The sequence below is a fragment of the Pristis pectinata genome, chromosome 4, assembly GCF_009764475.1.
Source record: "Pristis pectinata isolate sPriPec2 chromosome 4, sPriPec2.1.pri, whole genome shotgun sequence".
NCBI lineage: Eukaryota > Metazoa > Chordata > Chondrichthyes > Rhinopristiformes > Pristidae > Pristis > Pristis pectinata.
This window is the reverse complement of record NC_067408.1, coordinates 33951032-33971482: the sequence shown is the minus strand read 5'-3', so window position 1 is coordinate 33971482 and position 20451 is coordinate 33951032. Positions and strand designations below refer to the sequence as shown.

The following is a 20451-nucleotide window of genomic DNA, read 5'->3' as shown; positions in this document are numbered from 1 at the left end:
GCCAGGCACTCATCGATGTGCTGTCTAAGTTTTAGAGAGTCATGTGTGAGCACTGGCAGTGTATAAAGATGGGCAAATTGAGTATGAGGTGTCACACCTGGTCCTGATCTTGTTCTTACTCAAGATGCAAATATGGAACATTTCATCAAAATGACTCAGGAGCAGTCAGGAGAGGAATCCAATATGAGTTTGGCAAAAGAGTTTTTGGCAAAAGTGACCCATTGGAAGGATCCCATTCTTTTTGGTTTTCATGAAATTCAGCAGTTTCAGGAGCAGAATGTTAACTAAAAGTGTGTGTGTGTGTGTGTGTCACTTTTTCTCTCTCTTTCACACACACACAATTTTCCCACTGAATCAGCCAAGAAGGGTGAGAAACCAAAAAAGTTTTGTTTTAATGATAGTATTATAAGAAAACTCAAGCTCCAGTCTGGAAAAAAAACTTAAATTTTAGAAACAATAGGTTTGAATGAATGTTTTTGATATATGTTGCCTCTCTATTGCATAGGTTAAGTTTGAATTCAATTTGGCACCAGGTCTAGTGTTTGGTGTCTGGATGATGTCTCTGTGCATCCCAGGAATCCTGCAATGTATGCCATCATGAGGCCATCTGCATGGACTCCTGAAAAACAGGTATAAGAACCATTCTGGGCAACTAGGGAGCCCACCATGATAAATCTGTATTTAACTTTGTTCTATTCAATCAGTGGTAGGCAAGTTCCCAGAGAAGATGGCCTGCATGCAGCTGTATTCATAACCTTCCAATATGGGAGATTTACTGAATAATTTGGCAGCTATTGTTCTTGTTATGGTAATGACCTGGTCCCTGAAATTTTGGCAGGCATTCCATTGTGGACATGTTAATCTTACATGCCAATTCACAACATTTGGTATCTAACATAATAGCTGCAAAGAACATCCATTTGAAATAGTGTTCTTAAGTTGCTAGATAGAAGAAGGTATCCTAGAGGTCAGGAGAAGGACAGAGTAATATGCGTATTTTAATCATTTCCTATTTCTGTAAACATTTCTCAAAAGTTTGGATCAAGAGGATGAAATGGAAAATGATGCCAAACGACAAGTTTCAGTTATATGTCACCAATCTTTATTGCAGAAAGCTGTCCGTTGCATTTCATAAAAACAGAACTAGATGCTGAAGTAATGAAGGGATAATGAGAAAAAGTGACTATGTGTTCAAAATCGTCGGTTTGAGGGTCTTAAAAGAAGTCAGAGTTGGAAAGTCAGAGCAACAGTTAGGAATTTCAAGGCAGAATACTGCAATAGTTGAAGGTATGGTCATCAATAATAGATTGAAGAAGGTAAGTTTCACATGAATCAAGAGTCATCCAGAAAGAGTCTGGCATACAGTGTGCTGTGTAGGTGCTAAACATCAAGGTGACAGGTGGATTTGGAGAGAAATCATGAAAGGATCTGAGCATAAGAATGAGAATTCCAAATTTGTGACAAAGTTGGAGCAGAAGCCAACACAGTCAATAAGTTAAGTGGCTCTTGGAGAGTCGGGAGGATCTCAGTAGCATGATTTTTGATGGGCTGAGGTTTCAAGAGATTACCCACAGGCCACACAGAAGCCAATTAGACCTGTCAGACTTGCCAAAGGTAAATTGTTTTCCGAGTAAGAATAGCGGAAGAGAAATCTTCCCCGATCTTCCTCCAGCCATGGATCTCCCAACTGCCCTTACAGTCTAATGGTTGTGCCTGTTGCCTCTCAAACTTCACTCTCCTTAATTGTATCCAAAATTATGATGCCGAGATTTCACCGAGCACCACTGAGTTATGTTGCCTTCCCATTCTATCCGAAAACTTCTCCTTATAATCCCCAAACCTCAGCCAACCCCACAACAGGATGTTGCCCCCGACTCTTGATTTTACACCTTGATCTCACCTACTCTGTCTCTCCTGATCTCTGACCTTCACCTCCTCCTCCCTTCTTCATCAAGTCCCTAACCCAAGCTCTGACAGAAATTGGAAAACAACTTGGGCTCTGGTCCACACTGGCAATAAGGCTTGGAGGGGGAAGGGGTTATGCAGCTAGGTAGAATGGAGTAAGAGGGTGCACTTCAATTTCAAAGAAGTTCATCAAAATTATTAGCTATTTGGTATATAAGTAAAAGCAATATTTCAACTGGAAATCTGTTATGTGCTCTATTGACAACTACCATATATACTTATAAATGCTATTGCTGTTTGCTTTAGTATGTAGTACAGTATTTTAACACTATGAACTTCAATATATTTGTCTGCAACATAAATAAGATGCCATGAACTCCAAGGCAAATTCAAAGCATTGTACTTTCATGTCTTGTATTTCCCCTAATGTAGGAAGTTGTATAATTGAGGCATTTAAAATTATGAAACAAACTGAAGGTTTGTTCAGGAGAAAGTATTTCCTTTGGTGGCAAAATCCAGAATAATGAACCACAGTCCTAGGAGTGAAACCTGTTTTCACTTAAAGGAAAACAGAACTCTAAAACTTATATCCCTCAAAATTTTTGGATGCAGGGTCATTTCAAGCTTTCAAGACTCAGAATAGTTGCTCCAAGTTGGATGAGAGTATTCAGGTGTGTGGACCACAGGCAACTAAAATACATTGATGTAATTCCACCATAACCTAAAGGAATAGTAAAAGAGGCTCAAGGGGCTTGATAGCTCTGCTCCTGTTCTTATATTTCAAAATATAAGTTTGAGCATACATCTGTAGGATACTCAGCTCCAAAGTAGAAATCATATATTTTTGGCAGAGGTACAATTGTTTTTGTGTACCACTTGATAAATAAGTCAAATCAGTTCAAGATGACTCCTTTAAAAAAAAACTCTAGACTTAATAAAATAATAATTGAAAATAAACACAATGAATCATTAAAGTATAAATCTCTGCCTTCAGTGAATATTCTTCTTCATGTGGCATATGGATATAAAACTGGCTTCTTTGGTAAATAAGCAATGCATCTGCATTCAGCGTACATACATATCAACAACAAATACAATTTACACTCATATTTGGCAAAGTTCTGGTACATTGTAGGACTTGTTCCACACAATTTCAATTACCTCATTTATGAAGATCCAGTGACTATCAACAGCTGCCAAATTGGTATCAACAGCCTGTAAACGGGAAGCAATAATTCATGAGTTATACAACTTTTTCAATATATTACCAGGCTTACTTTTTCCACTTAAGACATTCTTCATATCCAAACTAATAAATAAGAAATTAACTTTAAGCAACAACAACATTAAGAAAACCTGATCTGTAGCCATCTCACTTACTGGCTTTAAGAATATTTTTTGTTTTCCATTTTTAGTTCTAAAGCATCCCAAATATTGCATTTTAATATATAAACATACAGAAAATATGGAATCTGTTATGTAGAATCTTAGTTTGCACCATTTCCATCGAGTAATTCAGTTGGTTCTGGCATGTGAGTGACATGAAAAGATCACTCCAGCATGTTTTGAAAAAAAAACATACAAACTTTGTGAATTACAAGGACTACATAGAGCAGATTATTTTTAGCATGCAGGGAAGCACAAGATTCACCTGATGATAACAAATCAAACTATTCAGTATGTTTATCAATATTTATTAAAATACTATTAGACATACTCCACTGATATTGTGAACTTACAACAGTACTTTTAACAGTTATGTAGTCAGAATTGGTTTCTGATAGCTACATATGCAAAATATAAATTAAAATAAGAATTGGGATTCTTTAATTATAAATTTACAAGAAAAAGATCCTATTTTACATATCATTATACAATGACTGCAAAGAGTTTAATACTTTGTTATGTTAAGATACAAACTCACAGTACAAAATTTATAGTCTGGATTATTTTCTTCAAGTGTTTAAAATGATTGAGCTATTGGTGTTAAGTACAGCTAAGTCTCAAGTTGAAAGTTTTAAAAAAAAATTCATGGGAATTTATAGTCCAGAAGGCGAGTATTTGCTTTATTGTATCTTTGCTGACTCTGTGCTGCTGCACTTCAAAACTAATCCTTTTGTTTTGTACCTTCCCTGCAATCAGTCTTCATCTGTTTCAAACGGTTATCCAATTTTCACTTAGAAGATTCAATGGTCAGCCTCAATCACTCCCTGTGGCAAAGTTCTTCTTGTTCCCAGAATTCTCTAGATAAATATATTTATTCAGTTCTTCTTCTTCACCCTTTTTAATGGTAATATTAAAATTTATGATCATTCAAAACCCGCATCATTTAAAAAGAAATCTATCAAAGTTGCTCTATTAGCCTCAAGATGAAATATTCCAAGCATCACAATGTTTTCTTCATTCCTATGCATTGTCATTCATAACATCATCCTGGAAATCTAAGTGCTGTGTCCTTCATGACTTTAATGTCATATCTGTAATGAGGTGGGTAAAACTGCACAGACTAAACTACTGTCCATTCATCATGTTATTCCCAGGAAAACCAAGCTTTAGTAACACAATGATAGAGTGGAATCCCTGTAAGATGACTTATTTTTGATTCTTCAGACTACCTTTCCCCATCCCTTACCTCACCTTCCACTATCAACCTTCAGAACAAATTTCCCACCCAACCCCCACACCAAATATCGCCCCAACCCTGAGGCTCTGACCTTGATCATCCTCCTGTGGTCTTGACTCACAAACAATCTCATCACAGATAGGTCATTAAAGTCACGAAGGACACAGCACTTAGATTTCTAGGATGGTGTTATGAATTACAATACAAAGGAATGAAAGAAACATTGAGATGCGAGGAATATTTCATCTTGAGGCTACAGAACAACTTAGATAGATTTCTTTTTAAAATCCATTCCAATGCCACCTCAGTCAATGCTCTTATGATCCTTCAAGTGTCTGGTGGAAACCCCAACACAGACTCAGTTCACTGATCACTGACACAGACCCCAGATCTAATCTTTGCAAAAAGTCAACACCTGGCTCAGACCCAAGACCCCAATTCTTCTTCAAGACCCCTGTTCCTATCCCTGGCCTTGACAACTTGACCTCAGGTTCTGCTCCTCATCCTCTCAATTTCAGGTGGCACCCTTTCGATACTGCACCTCTGAAACTGAAATTTACTGAAGCATGTCGTAACGGAAACAAGTTTCCCCTGATAATTCTTTATCTGCGAGGCTTTGAAGAGGCAAAAGATCTGGTTCTCTCTGTGGTCTCTTGTACCCATGTGTTGGTATCTGTACATCACTGCATGTACCACCTCCACTGTGGGTGTTAGATCATGCACTCATGTTTGTCCCTTTAAGCTCTCTGCTGGCAGTTGCCCTTGTAAAAGGGAAGCATGTCAAGGAATGTCCTGCAGAATGAGTGGTTAATACAGCTGTGTGGGAGTTCTGAGTTGCCAATGTGAACTTTGCAACAAGGAAAAGGTAGAGCATATGAATTTTAGGGTTCCCTCCGTAGGCCTCTCACTTCCCATGGAGGCTGCCCACGTTCATTTGACTATCTTTGGGTGCTCACTTTTGTCTGCAGCCCTTCTGCCTGATACTCAAAATGGTACCAAACATACATTCAGTTCACTTCACCTGTCACACAGCTGACTGTTCAAATCTATGTCATCATGGCAAATGAAAGTTAAGGTTTCAAGAAATAGCAACATTTTATTGTAAGAAAATATTGACTGAAAACTTAATACAAGATAAACAATATCATATACTCAGCACCTTACTTACCTAAGCCTTAGCAGTTCAATAAATTTTCTTTCCAGTTGTCAAAACCAAATAAACAACTTCCCCATGGTGCAAATGTGTTTGGTTCACAATATTTAGTGGAACAGATGTTCTTCCTTATAATTACCCCAACGTATTGGCACCTTTACAGTTAATTTTCTATATAATAATTGGAAAGCAATCACCTTCAAATCAACTCACTTGTCGCAATGACACTGTTACATTGGCACAGTCAACACCCACTGTGATCATCTGCACAATGCTGTGGACTGGAAGAAATCATTTCAACTAAAGATCATAAATTGATCAGAAATAATGAAGAATTATTTTGTTTTACAATGGTTGTAATAACATGGATTTACCCGGCAGGCAGACCACAGTGGGGAAGTGCTTTTCAAACTCTGGCTGATGGATTTATATCGGAAAAACAAATAATAGGATATCAGAAAAGGCAAGAAAATGGGATTGTGGATATACCCTCAGAGAGCTGACTCAAGAACATTAGAGGAAATGGCCCCCTAATGTGCTTTAAGTTTGTGTGATTCTCTTCCAATTGTCATTTGGACTGTGGTGAGATTAATGTTATCTGTTAAAGGAAAACAGCCCATCTCATGGGCAGCTCTGTTATATTTCATAACCCTTTATATGTTACTTATAAGTACTGTTTCAGTAATGGTTAGCTATGTCTGGAAAATAAAATTTATTGGTCTTCGTGTGTGCCAAAATTTTAAAGATCAGCTTCAATTCTGAATCTGCTTGCAACATAGGTCAAAATACTTTACTCTCACATAACTAACAAAATGACCCTGTCATCTCCTACATCTGTCTTTTCAAAAGCAAGGCAAGTGTTACACTTTTTGCTTTATAAAGTCTCAAGACTGATTACTATTTTAAACTTAACTTTCCCAATTTTTAAAACTTATGCCCATATTGATGTGGTCATGATTATTGAGAACTGAATATATGAGTGAAGAACTTTATTCATCAAAATGGCAGTCATGGAAAATGTAAGTCATAGAGTAGGATGCACATCATTTAGTTAACAGCCCCAAATCAGGAAAGAGCATCAACTAAACAGAGCTGATTGCATCAATTAGGGAATTAATAGGGTTTCAGTTTTCCATCAGGCAGATTGCATTAGAAATACTGCCATGCCTTCTCCATAGACTAAAAGTGATGTTCCATTGCTGTTTTTCTCATGTACTCCATTCTTCTTCTGCTTGGAATGATCATTTAAAATTCAAGTTTGAGCTCTTTTAACCATTTTCCACAGGAAAGAAAGTGAGAGAGAGAGAGAGAGAGATTTTGATATTGACTGTTTAAAGTCAATCCTCATTTTTTTTAAAACATTGGCAGTACAGTTAGTAATGAAGAATGAAGAAGTGGCAAAGGAACCAATGAGATTTCTCAATATATAATTTTTCAACCATCATTTTTATTACTACAACCCCTGTGCCATTTTTATCACCTGCATTGACATTTTCTCCATGGTTGAAGAGCATTTCAGAGAAATATAAGAGATATTCCTCTGATTAAAGAGGTTGTTAAGATTGTGAGTTGCTAAATTATACAGACCAATAGTTTTATTGCTCAGCATTTGCTGAATTAGCCTCCCTGTTTGTTCTATTTGAACAGCATACCTATATAACCCCAATAACATAAGATGACATCAAATAAGGATAATGGAAAATATTTTTGCCATATATGTTGATTTTACTAAGATTTACTAATGTGTGCTGCTTGAGATTGGTTGAATTCAGGGTTCAGAGGAGATTTACGAGGATGATTCCAGGAATGAAAGGGCTTACGTCTGAGGAGCGTTTGTCGGCTCTTGGACTGTACTCACTGGAGTACAGAAGAATGAGAGGGGACCTCATAGCGACATTTAAAATATTGATAGGAAAGGACAGAGTAAATGTGGCTAGGCTGTTTCCCTTGGTGGGTGAGTCCAGGACCAGAGGGCACAATCTTAGAATTCGAGGGTACAGTTTCAAAACAGAGATGAGGAAAAATTTCTTTAGCCAGAGGGTGGTGAATTTGTGGAACTCCTTGCCACGTACAGCAGTGGAGGCCAGATCAGTGGGGGCGTTCAAGGAGGAGATAGATAGATATCTAAATAGTCAGGATATCAAGGGATATGGGGATAAGGCTGGAAATTGGGATTAGAATAGTTTTTTTTTCTTCCCCTATTCCCCATTTCTCATTTCTATTTCCCCTTCCTTGGAGCAGACTCGATGGGCCGAATGGCCTGCTTCTGCTCCCTTGTCTTGTGATCTTGTGATCTTGTGAATTTTTGTTAGGTATTCACTTATATATTTTTCATGATATACATGTCATTATTGCAAAATGTTAATTTATTTGATATGAAAGAAACAATAGCGTCTGCAGCACATTGGAGTTAATTAGCATTTACACCTTTATAAATCGATTCACTTTCCAATTACTAAACCTGCTCATTCAGGATGAGTTAATCCTGCAGTGTACTAAAATGCAATTTAAAATTATAGCAAAACAGACAAAAGGACTTGGATTAATCAGCAAATGAAATTCTAACGACAGTGAATAAAATGTCTGCATCTTTCCAATCATTAAATGGGATGTGTTTTTATAGTGGGGATGGCACCTCATTAACACAACAAATGCTAATTCATTTTTCATTGACAGATGGCTATGCCCACAATTTGGCTGCTTCATAACTGACGGAGAAAAAAACCCTTCAATTTCTCTGCTTCAATTTTGATCTGCAACTAAGCAATTTAAAATCATTTCTGTAAGCACACCAGGGCTCCATAATATACCAGGTAATCATTTTTTTTATTATTAATTAGAGAACGGCAGTGCTGTCACAGTTTGATAATGGGGAGAGGCTGAATCTATTAAGGTAAAGGCAAATTATATTTTGTACATGGGTACAAGTGCCACAAACAGTTAAGTTTTAAAATTTCAATTTCTTCACAAACTATACACTCCTTATTGAGTCATTTATGTGAGTGAATTATAATCTGCACTAATAAAATATTTTTTATGGCCAGAGGGCTTTTCAAGCAATAAATTTGGCTTCTTCTGCTGGTAAAACTCACCTTTCTAACAACAAAGCAATACATTTTCTGAATTTACTTCAGTGAATTATAATTTGAAATATTCATTCCTGAAGACTATGTTGCAATAATGTGCACAGTGTGGGGAAATATGGAATCACCGATAGCTACCTTCTGGAGTCCAACATTTGCCACACAAGTTCATTGTCAGGGGCATACATAACCAGGGCATAAATGCCATGAAAATTAGCTTTTTGCAGTAGCCCAGGTGGTGGCGGTCCTTAATGATGGATGTCGCCTTCCTCAGACAGCGCCTCTTTTAGATGTCCTCGACGGTGGGAAGAGCTGTACCTGTGATAGAACTGGCAGATTGCACCGCTCTCTGTCACTTTTTGCATTCCTGTGTATTGGGGTTTCCACACCAGGCTATGATGCAACCAGTCAGAATGCTTTCCGCTATACAACTTCGATGATATGCCAAATCTCCTTAAGCTTCTAAGAAAATAGAGATGCTAGCATGCCTTCTTCATGGTTGCATCTATGTGCTGAACCTAGGACAGATCCTCTGAAATATTGACACTCAGGAACTTGAAGCTGCTCACCCTATCCACTGCAGATCCTTCAATGAGGACTGGTTCTAATTCACCTGATTTCTTCTCCCTAAAGTCCACAATCAGTTCCTTAGTTTTGCTGACGTTGAGTGCAAGGTTGTAATTAGGATAACACTCAACTGGCTGACCTATCCCACTCATCCCCGTCTGTGATTCTGCCAACAACAGTGGTGTCATTGGCAAAGTTGTAGATGGCATTGGAGATATGCTTAGCCACACAGTTGTAGGTATAAAGAGGGTAGAGCGGGGGTGCTAAGCACGCAGCCTTTGAGATGCACCTGTGTTGATGGTCAGTGAGGAGGAGATGAGGTTTCCCATCCTTACTGACTGTGGTCTCCCTGTGAAGAAGTTGAGGATCCAATTGCAGAGGGAGGTACAGAGGCCCAGGTCTTGGAGCCTGCACACACATGCATGGTTCAGAAGTTGCTTTCAGATTCACAGTGCAATGATGACAGATGCTGACAATGTGTTATCATTTCATTTGCAAATTCTGAATGGTTGTTGCATTAAGTTTTCCAATTCAGAAAAGAGAGAAGAAGGAAAAAAAGCAAATAAGTTTGGTTTTGGGTCCTTCCCTATGGCTCGTTACTCACCCTTTAAATGATGGCTTGAAATTGCTTGGAAACTTGTGCCAATTCCAAAGTATCAGTACTGGGAAAAGCTGATTTCCAGTGCAAGATTGAAAAGAAATTCAAAGAAAATGACTTGCCAGTTTTTACACTATGCTCATGTTTGCTTGTCTCATTTGTGTCAATTCCATGAAATCTCTGCCAATGCCACTGTTTAGTGTAGCTGAAATGCCCTATTGTGTATGCATTTATGCATATGATTAAGATTTGGTTTAACCTCCCTTTGATAAAGTTTTTTTTTGTTTTTTTACAAATAATTATGGATATGATCTACAAAATTTAACCTACTAAAGTTGTTCACTCCCAGACAGTTTAGTGTATGAGGGCCTAATTTAACTGACTGTAATGTTTAGCTTTTCCAGGATCTGGACTGCAGGATGTGTGATTCATATCTGTTGATTTAATTTTGTGTCCACATTGTGAAACAAGATTGTCAAGGGAAATCTTAGATAGGAGGTAAGGGAATGGAACTCAAGTCAATTAGTGACATCCCAGTTGGTAAACAAATTGGCATCTGGCATTTTGTAGGAGGTAACTTACTTTGTAGGAGGTTCACAATATCCCCTATCAGACCATAAAGAATCATTGATCTGTAATGATCTTGACCTTTACTTAGCAACAAGCAGAGTCAGAATTGACAGGATTGGTGAAGGTTGCACTTTCAGTTAGGCGGGTACAGAATACTTATATTAATTCCTTTGCATTTTTACTGATCAAAGTGTGAAAGACTTGGCCAAACCCAATAAAAATATTTTGCAACCCTATTTGCATTTAAACTTTTTTGCACCCATTAGATCCACGTAAAGGACCAGGCCACCCAAATATGTTGGTGCAGCAGAATCAGATTTATTATCACTGACTTACATGACTAAAATCACTGTTTATGGAGTTTTCCATGATTGTTTTAAAACAGAATTCTTACTTAATTTTGCTTTATAATTTCCATATCTCCAAACATATTTTACAGAATAAGTTATATTAAAAATGAAAAATTTAGTTTAATTTTTAATTTAAATTTAATTTTCTTGATTGTGCTGTGCCCAATGACAATAAAAGATTGCCTTGAATGTTAATTCCCATGAAGATGAATTGACAAAAAAAGATATATTCTGCAGTTTTTACAGTTGATTTACGTTTGCTTAAAATTTCCCGGAAACTTCTGCCAAATCCATAGAATAAATTACTTAGCACTTTTCATAATTTCAGGACATTACAAACTACTTTACAGGCAATGAATGCATTTTTGAGTGGAGTTACTGTTATAATGTATGAATTCTTAATGCAGTTTTTAACGGTTTGCTAATTTTCCCCACCAAAACTGTAGAACATAATCCTAACCCTTGAAAGAGGTGGACAGGCATAGGAAGAAAATCCAGAGTGAAGAGCTTGCCAGATGAGAGCTCAGCCACATACTGTAGATAAAGGAGGATTGAACTGAAAGAGAGAAGAAAGCTCAAGTGTTTGTGGGTTGGGAGAAGATTCCAGAGATACTACGGGGCATGGCGATGATGGGATTCCTTCACAAGGAATAAATGCAACTCAGCAAGCAGGGGAACAATGAATTACTGAGACTTGATCCAAATTAGGACACAGCAGCAGTGTGGAGAAGGCCCAGAAGGAGAACATTGGCATAGTCAAACCCAGAGGGAATAAATGTCCAGTCGAGGGTTCAGCAGCAGAGAAGCTACAGCAGGGACAAAGTCATATGATTGTTATGAAGGTAGAAAAAGGCAGTCTTAATGATGTGTGGATATGCTGTCTTAAGCTTATTGTCAGATATGGCACTAGCTAGAATCATTTCAAAGGCTAAATATGTGTCACTGCTAATTGCCCTGAAGGGGTGGTGATGGACTTCTTGAAGTGCAACAGTTTTTATGTTGATAAGATTTTGACCTGTGGAGCAACAGTGACATTTATCAATGAAAAGGAAAATCTCCGGATGCGGAAGAATGGTATGTAAGGTTACTCTGCACATCGTAACGTAATGCGCAACGAAACTAATTTCTGCCCCACAAAATTTGGTTTGTTTAATTGGGGGAGAAGCTCAGCTGTACAGATAAGGTATAAACAGTCTACTAATATGAACTCTTAAATTAATCTCTTAATCTACTAACATGACCTCTCTTCACTGGAGATCATAGGATTATTGCATCTTTGTAGGAAATCCATGGCAATTAGATGCCTTGGTTAGCACAAGGACGTGTGGGGCAATGCAGATGAAGACATGATTGACATATTTGGAGTCAAGAACAATCTTTCACGGAATAGATTTGATGCAGCAGAAAGGAAGCTATTTAGCCAAAGGAGTCTGTGCTGGTTCTTTGCAGAACAACAGTCTCTTGCTCTTTCCCCATACTCCTACAATTTTTTTCTCATCAATTTCCTTTGAAGATGACATTAGAATCTATATCCATCACATTTTCAGATAATAGCATTAAAAGTCACAACGTATTTTTCTTTCAACTCACTACAGACCTTTAGATTCAAGTTTAATAATTTCAGATAAACTGCATTTCTATTTCAGATTTCCAGCATTCAGTCCATCATCCTCCAACAATTTCATATCATTATTCTGCATTAACACCTTCTCAAGACTGACCTTTTGTTTTTTACTTGTCCCATTACCACCCTCTTTCACCTTCCCCTAACTCCACTTTTGTCATTTAAGTGTTATTGCGTTCTATGCTATATCATAAATCTTCCATTATGTTCTCTCCTCCCTTCCTGAATCTTAAAACGTGCTTTATATTTAACTTTACTTGGTTCTGATAAAAGGTCATAAAGCTTTGTCAAATGTTAACTGTTTCTCTCTCCACTGATGCTGTCTGACCTGCAGAGCAATTCTAGCATTTCCTGTTTATAATCTTCTTTAGTTACCTTGGGATCTTTTGCCGATTACTTTAAATGTATCCTGTAGTCCATGAGCTTCCACCATCAGGAAGAGTATTTCTTCTTTCTTTTGTTGCAAGGAGAACTTCCCCAAGATTCTCTAGTGCATCATTCTAACTGAAATCGTTCATCCAGAAATTACCCTCTGAAGGGCATATTCTTCCAAAACTGTGGCAACCAGAATTGGATCCAACATTCCGAGTGTCACCTAACCAATGTTATATAAAGAGTCTCCATAACTGCCCTGCTTTAGCAACCTTTGCCTCTATTTATGAACTCCATGGTCCCATATACTTTGTTAATCATTCTCTTACATGGCCCTGTATTCATACAACCCATATAGAACTGCAGCTTTTAATCTATCTTGGTCTATTCTCTTCCCTCCACATTGCTGCATTAAATTTGATTAGGCATGTGTCTGACCAATCCTATTGGCCCATCCATGCATTTCCTGAAGTCCACCACAATTCTTCTAACACACCTTTGAATATTGTGCCATAATGCATTTTGACAACTTATTCTATATACCCATAACTTAGATCTAAGCATATTTTAAGAATAACCTGACCCAAGCTCCAACCTCTAGGGAACATCACAGTCCACCTTCTTCCAGTCTGAAAATTAAACATTTTCTATGAGACTCTTCTTATCCATACTGCCAGTGACTCTTTTGCTCTGTGAGTTTTACCTTTGCTGACCATTCTTTTATGTGGGATCAAAGGCTTTCTGAAAATTCATGTAGGCAACATACATTGCATTATCTTTATCTTCTTTGTTACCATGTCAAAGCTGGGAGCATTGTACAGAAGGGTATTTTTTTTTTAACAACATTGAGTTTACTCCATTGGCATCCATTAACCTTCGGTTTCTGAGGGCTTCTTATGCCACATTAAACTGAATTTTGGCTTGATGATGAGTGCAGCTGCTCTCCAGCCTGATTCAGTTCCTGTATTCATTATTGAACCAAGGTTGTGACGTCATCGGAAACCCAAACTGAATATCAGTGAACAGTGGCATCAGAGAACAGTTATCACTTGATGGCACTCTTGATGACCCTTTTCATTGCTATTTAGAGTTAAATAACTGAGGTAAAAATGACATGAGAACAGTTGACCTGAATATTTTAGTTTGTTTTTTTTTGTCCCCAATGGATAGGACATATTGGGAAATTTTTCACATATTCGATGATGCTAGAATCACAGCTGCACTGGAACAGCTTGATTGGAGAGTCCCGATACAAAGGTCTTCAGTACAACTGGTATGGTTGAAGGGTTCGTAGCTTTTGCTATGACCAGATTTCTCAACCACCTTTTAGTACCATCTGTAGTGAAATGAATTGGAATATACCAGCATGTAGGATAGGGGCCAAATAGCATCATTCAATCACCAATTTGGCTGAAGATATTGGCAGACCTATCAACCTAGTCTGTTGCATTACACTTCTCCACCATGGTTGATGATGGAAATTGTCTACTCTTTCATTTGTCTGCTTCCCCACAGCCATCTGCTTTGGACACGGTAGAGCTACAGAGTTTGCAGTGATCCATCAGCTTTTGCATTGCTCAACAGAGACTATGGATTGTTACCTTTGACATTTTAGAACATAGAAGAGTACAGCACAGGAACAGGCCCTTCAGCCCACAATGTTGTGCCGAACCAATTACATGAGTAATAAAATGCCCAACTAAACTAATCACTTCTGCCTACACAATGTCCATATCCTACCATTTCCCTCACATTCATGAGCCTATCTAAGAGCTTCTTGAACACCCCTATCATATTTGCCTCCACCGCCACCCCAGGCATATTCCAGGCACCCACCACTCTCTGTGTAAAAGAAAAGCTTGTCCCACACATCTCCTTTGAACTTACTCCCAATCACCTTAAATGCATACCCTCTGGTGTTAGATATTTCAACCATGGGGAAAAGGTACTGGCTGTCTACCTATGCTTCTCATAATCTTATAAACCTTTATCAGATCTCCCCTCAGCCGCCGCCACTCCAGAGAGAACAACCCAAGTTTATCCATCCTATCCTCATAGCACATGCCCTCTAATCCAGGCAGCATCTTGGTAAACCTCTTCTGCACCCTCTCCAAAGCCTCAACATCTTTCCTATAATGGGGTGACCAGGACTGAATGCAATACTCAAGATGCGGCCTAACTAAAGTTTTATAAAGCTGCAGCATAACTTCCTGACTCTTGAACTCAGTGCCTTGACTAATGAAGGCAAGCATGCCATATGTCTTCTTTACCCCCCCATCAACCTGTGTAGCCACTTTCAGGGAATTATGAACTTGGACCCCGAGATCCTTCTGCTCATCAACACTGTTAAGAGTCTTGCCATTAACAGTCTACTGTCTCATTATGTCCCCTCTGAGTACAGTTGTGATATTGTCCCTGATTAGGAGTGCAACTCCACCTCCCCCCCCCCCCCCCCCGGCCCCTTTTATCTCCCTATCTTTTCTAAAACATCAAAACCCTGGAACATTAAGCACCTATTCCTGTCCTTCTCCCAACCGAGTCTCTGTTACGGCCACAACATCATAGTTCCATGTACTGATCCATGCTCTAAATTCATCACCCTTAGCCATAATACTCCTAGCATTCAAATACACACACTTCAAGCTGTCCATCCCATTGTGTCTATTACTTTGCTCCTGCCTGATTTTACTGGCTCTGACATCTACCTTCCTCTCAATCCCTCTACTTTCTGACCCGGTGCTCTGGTTCCCATCCCCCTGCCAAGCTAGTTTAAATCATCCCAAGTAGCACTAGTGATCCTCCCCACCAGGATATTGGTTCCCCTCCAGTTGAGGTGCAAACCGTCCTTCTTGTACAGGTGGCCCCTGCCCCAGAAAAGGTTCCAACGATCCAAGAACCTGAAACCCTGCCTCCTTCACCAGTTCCTCAGCCACTCATTCATCTGTCCTATCATCCCATTCCTGCTCTGACTACCACGTGGCACCGGGAGTAATCCAGGGATTACTACCTTGGAGGTCCTGCTCGTCAGCCTCTTTCCTAACTCCCTATACTCACTGCACAGGACCCCTTCCCCCTTTCTACCTATGTCATTGGAGCAAACGTGCACCACGACCTCTGGTTGCTCACCCTCCCCCCTGAGACTATTCTGCAGCTGCTCTGAGACATCCTTGACCCTAGCACGTGGGAAGCAACACATCATCCTGGTGTCTCCTTAGTGGCCACAGAATCTCCTGTCTGTCCCCCCAACTATCGAGTCTCCAACCACTATTGCTCTGCCTGACTTTACCCTTCCCTGCTGAGCCGCAGAGCCAGCCACGGTGCCACTGACCTGGGCTGCTGCTGCTGTGCCCCGATAGGTCACCCCCCCCCCCCCCGCCCCCCCAGTAGTATCTAAAGGGGTATACTTGTTACTGAGGGGTATGGCCATAGGGGAACCCTGCACTGACTTCTTACTTCTCCTGGTGGTCACCCATCTATCTGAAGCCTGTACCCTGGGTGTGACCACTTCAGAAAAAGTCTCATCTATGAGGTTTTCAGCTTCCCGGATGGTCCTGAGTACATCCAACTCCAGCTCCATTTCTTTGACCTGGTCAGTCAGGAGCTGCAGCTGGGTGCACTTCCTGCAGATGTAGTCATCAGGGAGACTGAGAGGTTCCCTGACATCCCACATCTTACAGAAGGAGCATTCCACTGCCCTGACTGCCATCCTGCCTACACTGAATTTTGTATGCAGACAGCCAATGTTGTGATTGCATTGGTTTGAAGCCTCATCCTAAACTATTGGGATAATGGCTTGTAATGCATTGGGTCAGTAAGGATATCATTAAAGGGTGGTGGCATATCCATGCAGTCATCAAAGTCTTCCACATGGAATACAGTTCATTCTCTCACCTCTATTATGTTCCATGTGGAGGAGTCCTGATCCAGTTGATGGATTGATTGGTGGAAAGTGATGGGCACTGAATTTCTTTTACCTCTTTGAACATGAACCAATGGAATTTCATGAAGTCCACTGTCAGCCTTTTAAAACTGAATGAGTTTTTAGGCTTTGTCTAAATGTATTAAGATCACACGTAGTTCAGAATAAGAACAAAAGGTTCACTTCACAAAAGACATTACTGAAGCCAGCAAAACTTTTATGCTAACACAGTCACTTTAAACACTCAATCTCTTGTTGCCAGCACACAATTACTAAATTTACTTATTTTAATGATTTTGTCAGATAGATCTTGAACCCATGGTCATTGATTAGCTTGTTTTTGTACCTGATTACTGTCGGCACATGAAAGTTTCTGTGTCAATCTTTCCCCCACCTTAATTAGTTTCACCTAATTTGACTGACACCTAAATTCAGCAATCTTATATCTTGGTCACAGTTAGTTTCTCAGGTTGCCCAATCAAATAATTTGAATTACACCCTGAGGGGAAAAAAACATACAAAATGTAGTTTATTTTTCATCAGATTGAAGCTCAAGATAAGATATTTCAATAAAGACAGTAACATCAAATGAGACTTTACAATAAACAACCATTTTGTCTCAGAGTACCACCAATTCTGATTTTTACTTGAGACTTCAGTCAAAAACCTAGGCTTGAACTTAAAGCTTTTCATCTGAAGTGATCACTGTGTTAAATGTCAAATGTAAAGAGATGTTTTTTTTTGTTTTCTGATGTTTTAGTATGTAAGGTACATGAAGTTTCCCGGAGACATCAAGAGAATACAGAACGCAGGTTGAAGAGCAGGTTGGTTTTCCGAATTTGCACTTGGCTTTGAGGATTTCTTCTGAGGTTTCCAAGTGATTTTAATACAAGATTGTGCATATTGTTTTTCAGATGACTTTAACTTTTATGAATTATTTAATTCATAAAACTAACCAGAAAAAAACTATTTTACAATAAAGAACTTTATGACCATTATAATTTTATTTAATGGTACTTAAAATCGGTAAGTTACAGGGAGGTACTTGTAAACAGTTATGACTAATGGAATATTTAATTGATAATTTTAATTTTCCCATATTCTTCCTCATTTTATAAAATGTTTTTTAAAGTTATTTCATAAACTATAATTGCACTGCAAAGCAGTGAAAAATTGTTTAGAAAGGTATATTGAAAACAAGCTCTCAAGCATCAGATCACAAAGATGATCATTTGCCCATTGCGCTAGCCAGGCAAATTTATGTGTAATATATAATGCAGCCTCAGCTTTAAAGAAAGTCAAGCAAATAAAATTGAGTGCATGAATAATACAGCATGATAACAACCAAAGCTCTATAATGGAAATAACAAATCATAAAATTTCTCTTCCAACAAACTGACATTTTTGCATAAAATTACCTATGTTATATATAATCATGGGCAGAAATACACTAGAATAATTTCCAGCATTCCTTTTCCTGCTGACTACCTTATGTGCAATTTTTGTAATATTCGCCAATAAACCTTCTGGCATGATATATAAGTTTCAGGTGTTTATTTTATAGCTATGTTTGATTATTAGAGCAAAAATGTATTTGGTAATCATTGTAGCTAAATTTAATGTTTTTCACCTCCTCAAATCATACTTTCCAATTTAATATTGACATTCTTTTGCACAATATTTGAACAGTTACCTCCCATAGCCTTCCTCTTTCATCTCAGATTTCCCACTGTTCCACAAGAGGGTACTATAGTTACATCCTCAGATTACTCTTCTGTATTTGCAAATGTTGAGTAAAAAGCACATTATAGGCTGACTGACTGCTCTGAAATGGACAGTATGTTTACTGCAAGCCCCAATTTCACACTTCTCTGAATTTCAGCTTGATTGTTTATGACTTTATTCTGATTTTATTGTCCTTCATATTTTATCCACATTTCATTTTGAATTCTCTCACCTTTCTAATTTCCATTTTTTTTTAGATTTTTTGATTGATTTCTTTATATTTTTACACTCGCCTTTTTTTTCCCAACTGGCTTGTTGGGAAAAGGTACTTGTAGTTAGTTTTGAATTTTTTTAAATTGCCCTATTTAACATTGGAACATAAGCCTAACACGTACCTTTATTGGCTCTGGGAATATACTTAAATTGTATATTTATCAAATCTAATTCAACCGCTACCCACTGGTAATCTGTAACTTTATTTGTTAGTTTTAATTTAATGTAGTCTAAGGCATGGCTGACATTGCACTCACGTTGTTATAATCTGTTTCTCTTACCAATAAATAATCTTTAAATTTTCTTCTTACTTTTCTATTCTGAGGTAGATTTTGTTTTCCAGATGTTTCCCTGTCTTGGATCACCTATGTGCTATTTCATTGCTGCACAGGTAATCATGTACTTCTGTCTTTAATGAAGATCCTGACTGTACACTACAAAGACATTTACTTTGTTTCAAACATTTTACCTATCCCAATATATTTTGTATGGTTCAATTCTACTGCAAAAAAATTGCTAATATACACCTCTCGAAATTGTTTAACACACAACTCAACTTCCCTTCGTGTGCTCATTTTCCTTTAATGTATTCTTGTAGTGTGACTAGTCCTCTGCTAATCTTCAATTCCACCCAAAGATTTCCGGTAGGATCTCTCCTCCGTTTAAATCCTAGCGATTATCCTTTTTAAGGGCTTTCCCTTGACAAAGTTACTCTAACAGACATGTATTGAGGTCAATTGAGGCTAATTACTGTTTCTGTTGGAAAATTTCCCAGATTAGCATCTGTTTAGTTCCTCTTCTTTCCTTAGAGGGACCAATATTTCTCAACATCAAGAAAAATGAAGATTTTCTTTCTCTCTTTTTGAACACTTTATTGTCAATTCTTTTGGAAAGACACATTGATAGTGTGGCACACAATGGACCAATGCATAGTTTCTTTGAAAGGCTGCTGCTGCAAAATTTTACACGATCTTTGGCTCCAGCCTTTCACACTATCACCACCTTTATGTGCTGCATCATTGTGTTGCGGCTGTGGGGCAGACACTTTATGGCTGAGAATGGGAAGAATTAAAGGTTCATTGGGGATACTGGGAACTTGCGGAGTTTAGCTAGGTCATCATTGTGTTGCGGCTGTGGGGCAGACACTTTATGGCTGAGAATGGGAAGAATTAAAGGTTCATTGGGGATACTGGGAACTTGCGGAGTTTAGCTAGGTCATCATGGTGGGGGTTTTAACTGGCTAATGGTGGCAAGGGTTGGGTAGGGACTGAATTGGAGGGCAAGGTGGTGGGCGCAGATAGGGCTCGCAATAAAGGGAGGTGGCACGGGTTAGGGTTGTAATTAGATAAGGTTGGTGAGAGATGGACAAAAAATAGAGAGTGGGAGAGGAATATTCTGGCTATTGATCAGGGAAAGCGAAGGGCAGGAGAGCAGTTGGCTGCTGGGGGCCAGGATTATGCTGGGGGCCAGGATTATGCTGGTGGTTGGGGATTGACCCAGTAATTTTGCTAGCAATTAGTGCAGTGGGAGGTGTTCAAGAGGGAAGATCTGGTGTAAGGGTACATAACCTATGGAAGAATTACCAAATGTGGGAATTCAATGTCAGACTCCAGAGACTAAACCTGTTCAGATAGACCCCTTACAAGGCTGAATTAAGCCTCGTGTGTTGTGATGCATGCTATCTGCAGT

General features: G+C 38.6%; 1 protein-coding gene across 1 annotated transcript in view; it reads right to left on the bottom strand.

Annotated features, from left to right (window-relative positions):
• Positions 1-20451, bottom strand: part of LOC127569513 (glutamate receptor ionotropic, delta-2-like) — a 317851-nt gene that overhangs the window by 99363 nt on the left and 198037 nt on the right. The window contains exon 5 of the mRNA XM_052014230.1: positions 3067-3120. Within this exon, the coding sequence (XP_051870190.1) occupies positions 3067-3120 (54 nt within the window). The remainder of the gene's footprint in view (positions 1-3066; positions 3121-20451) is intronic.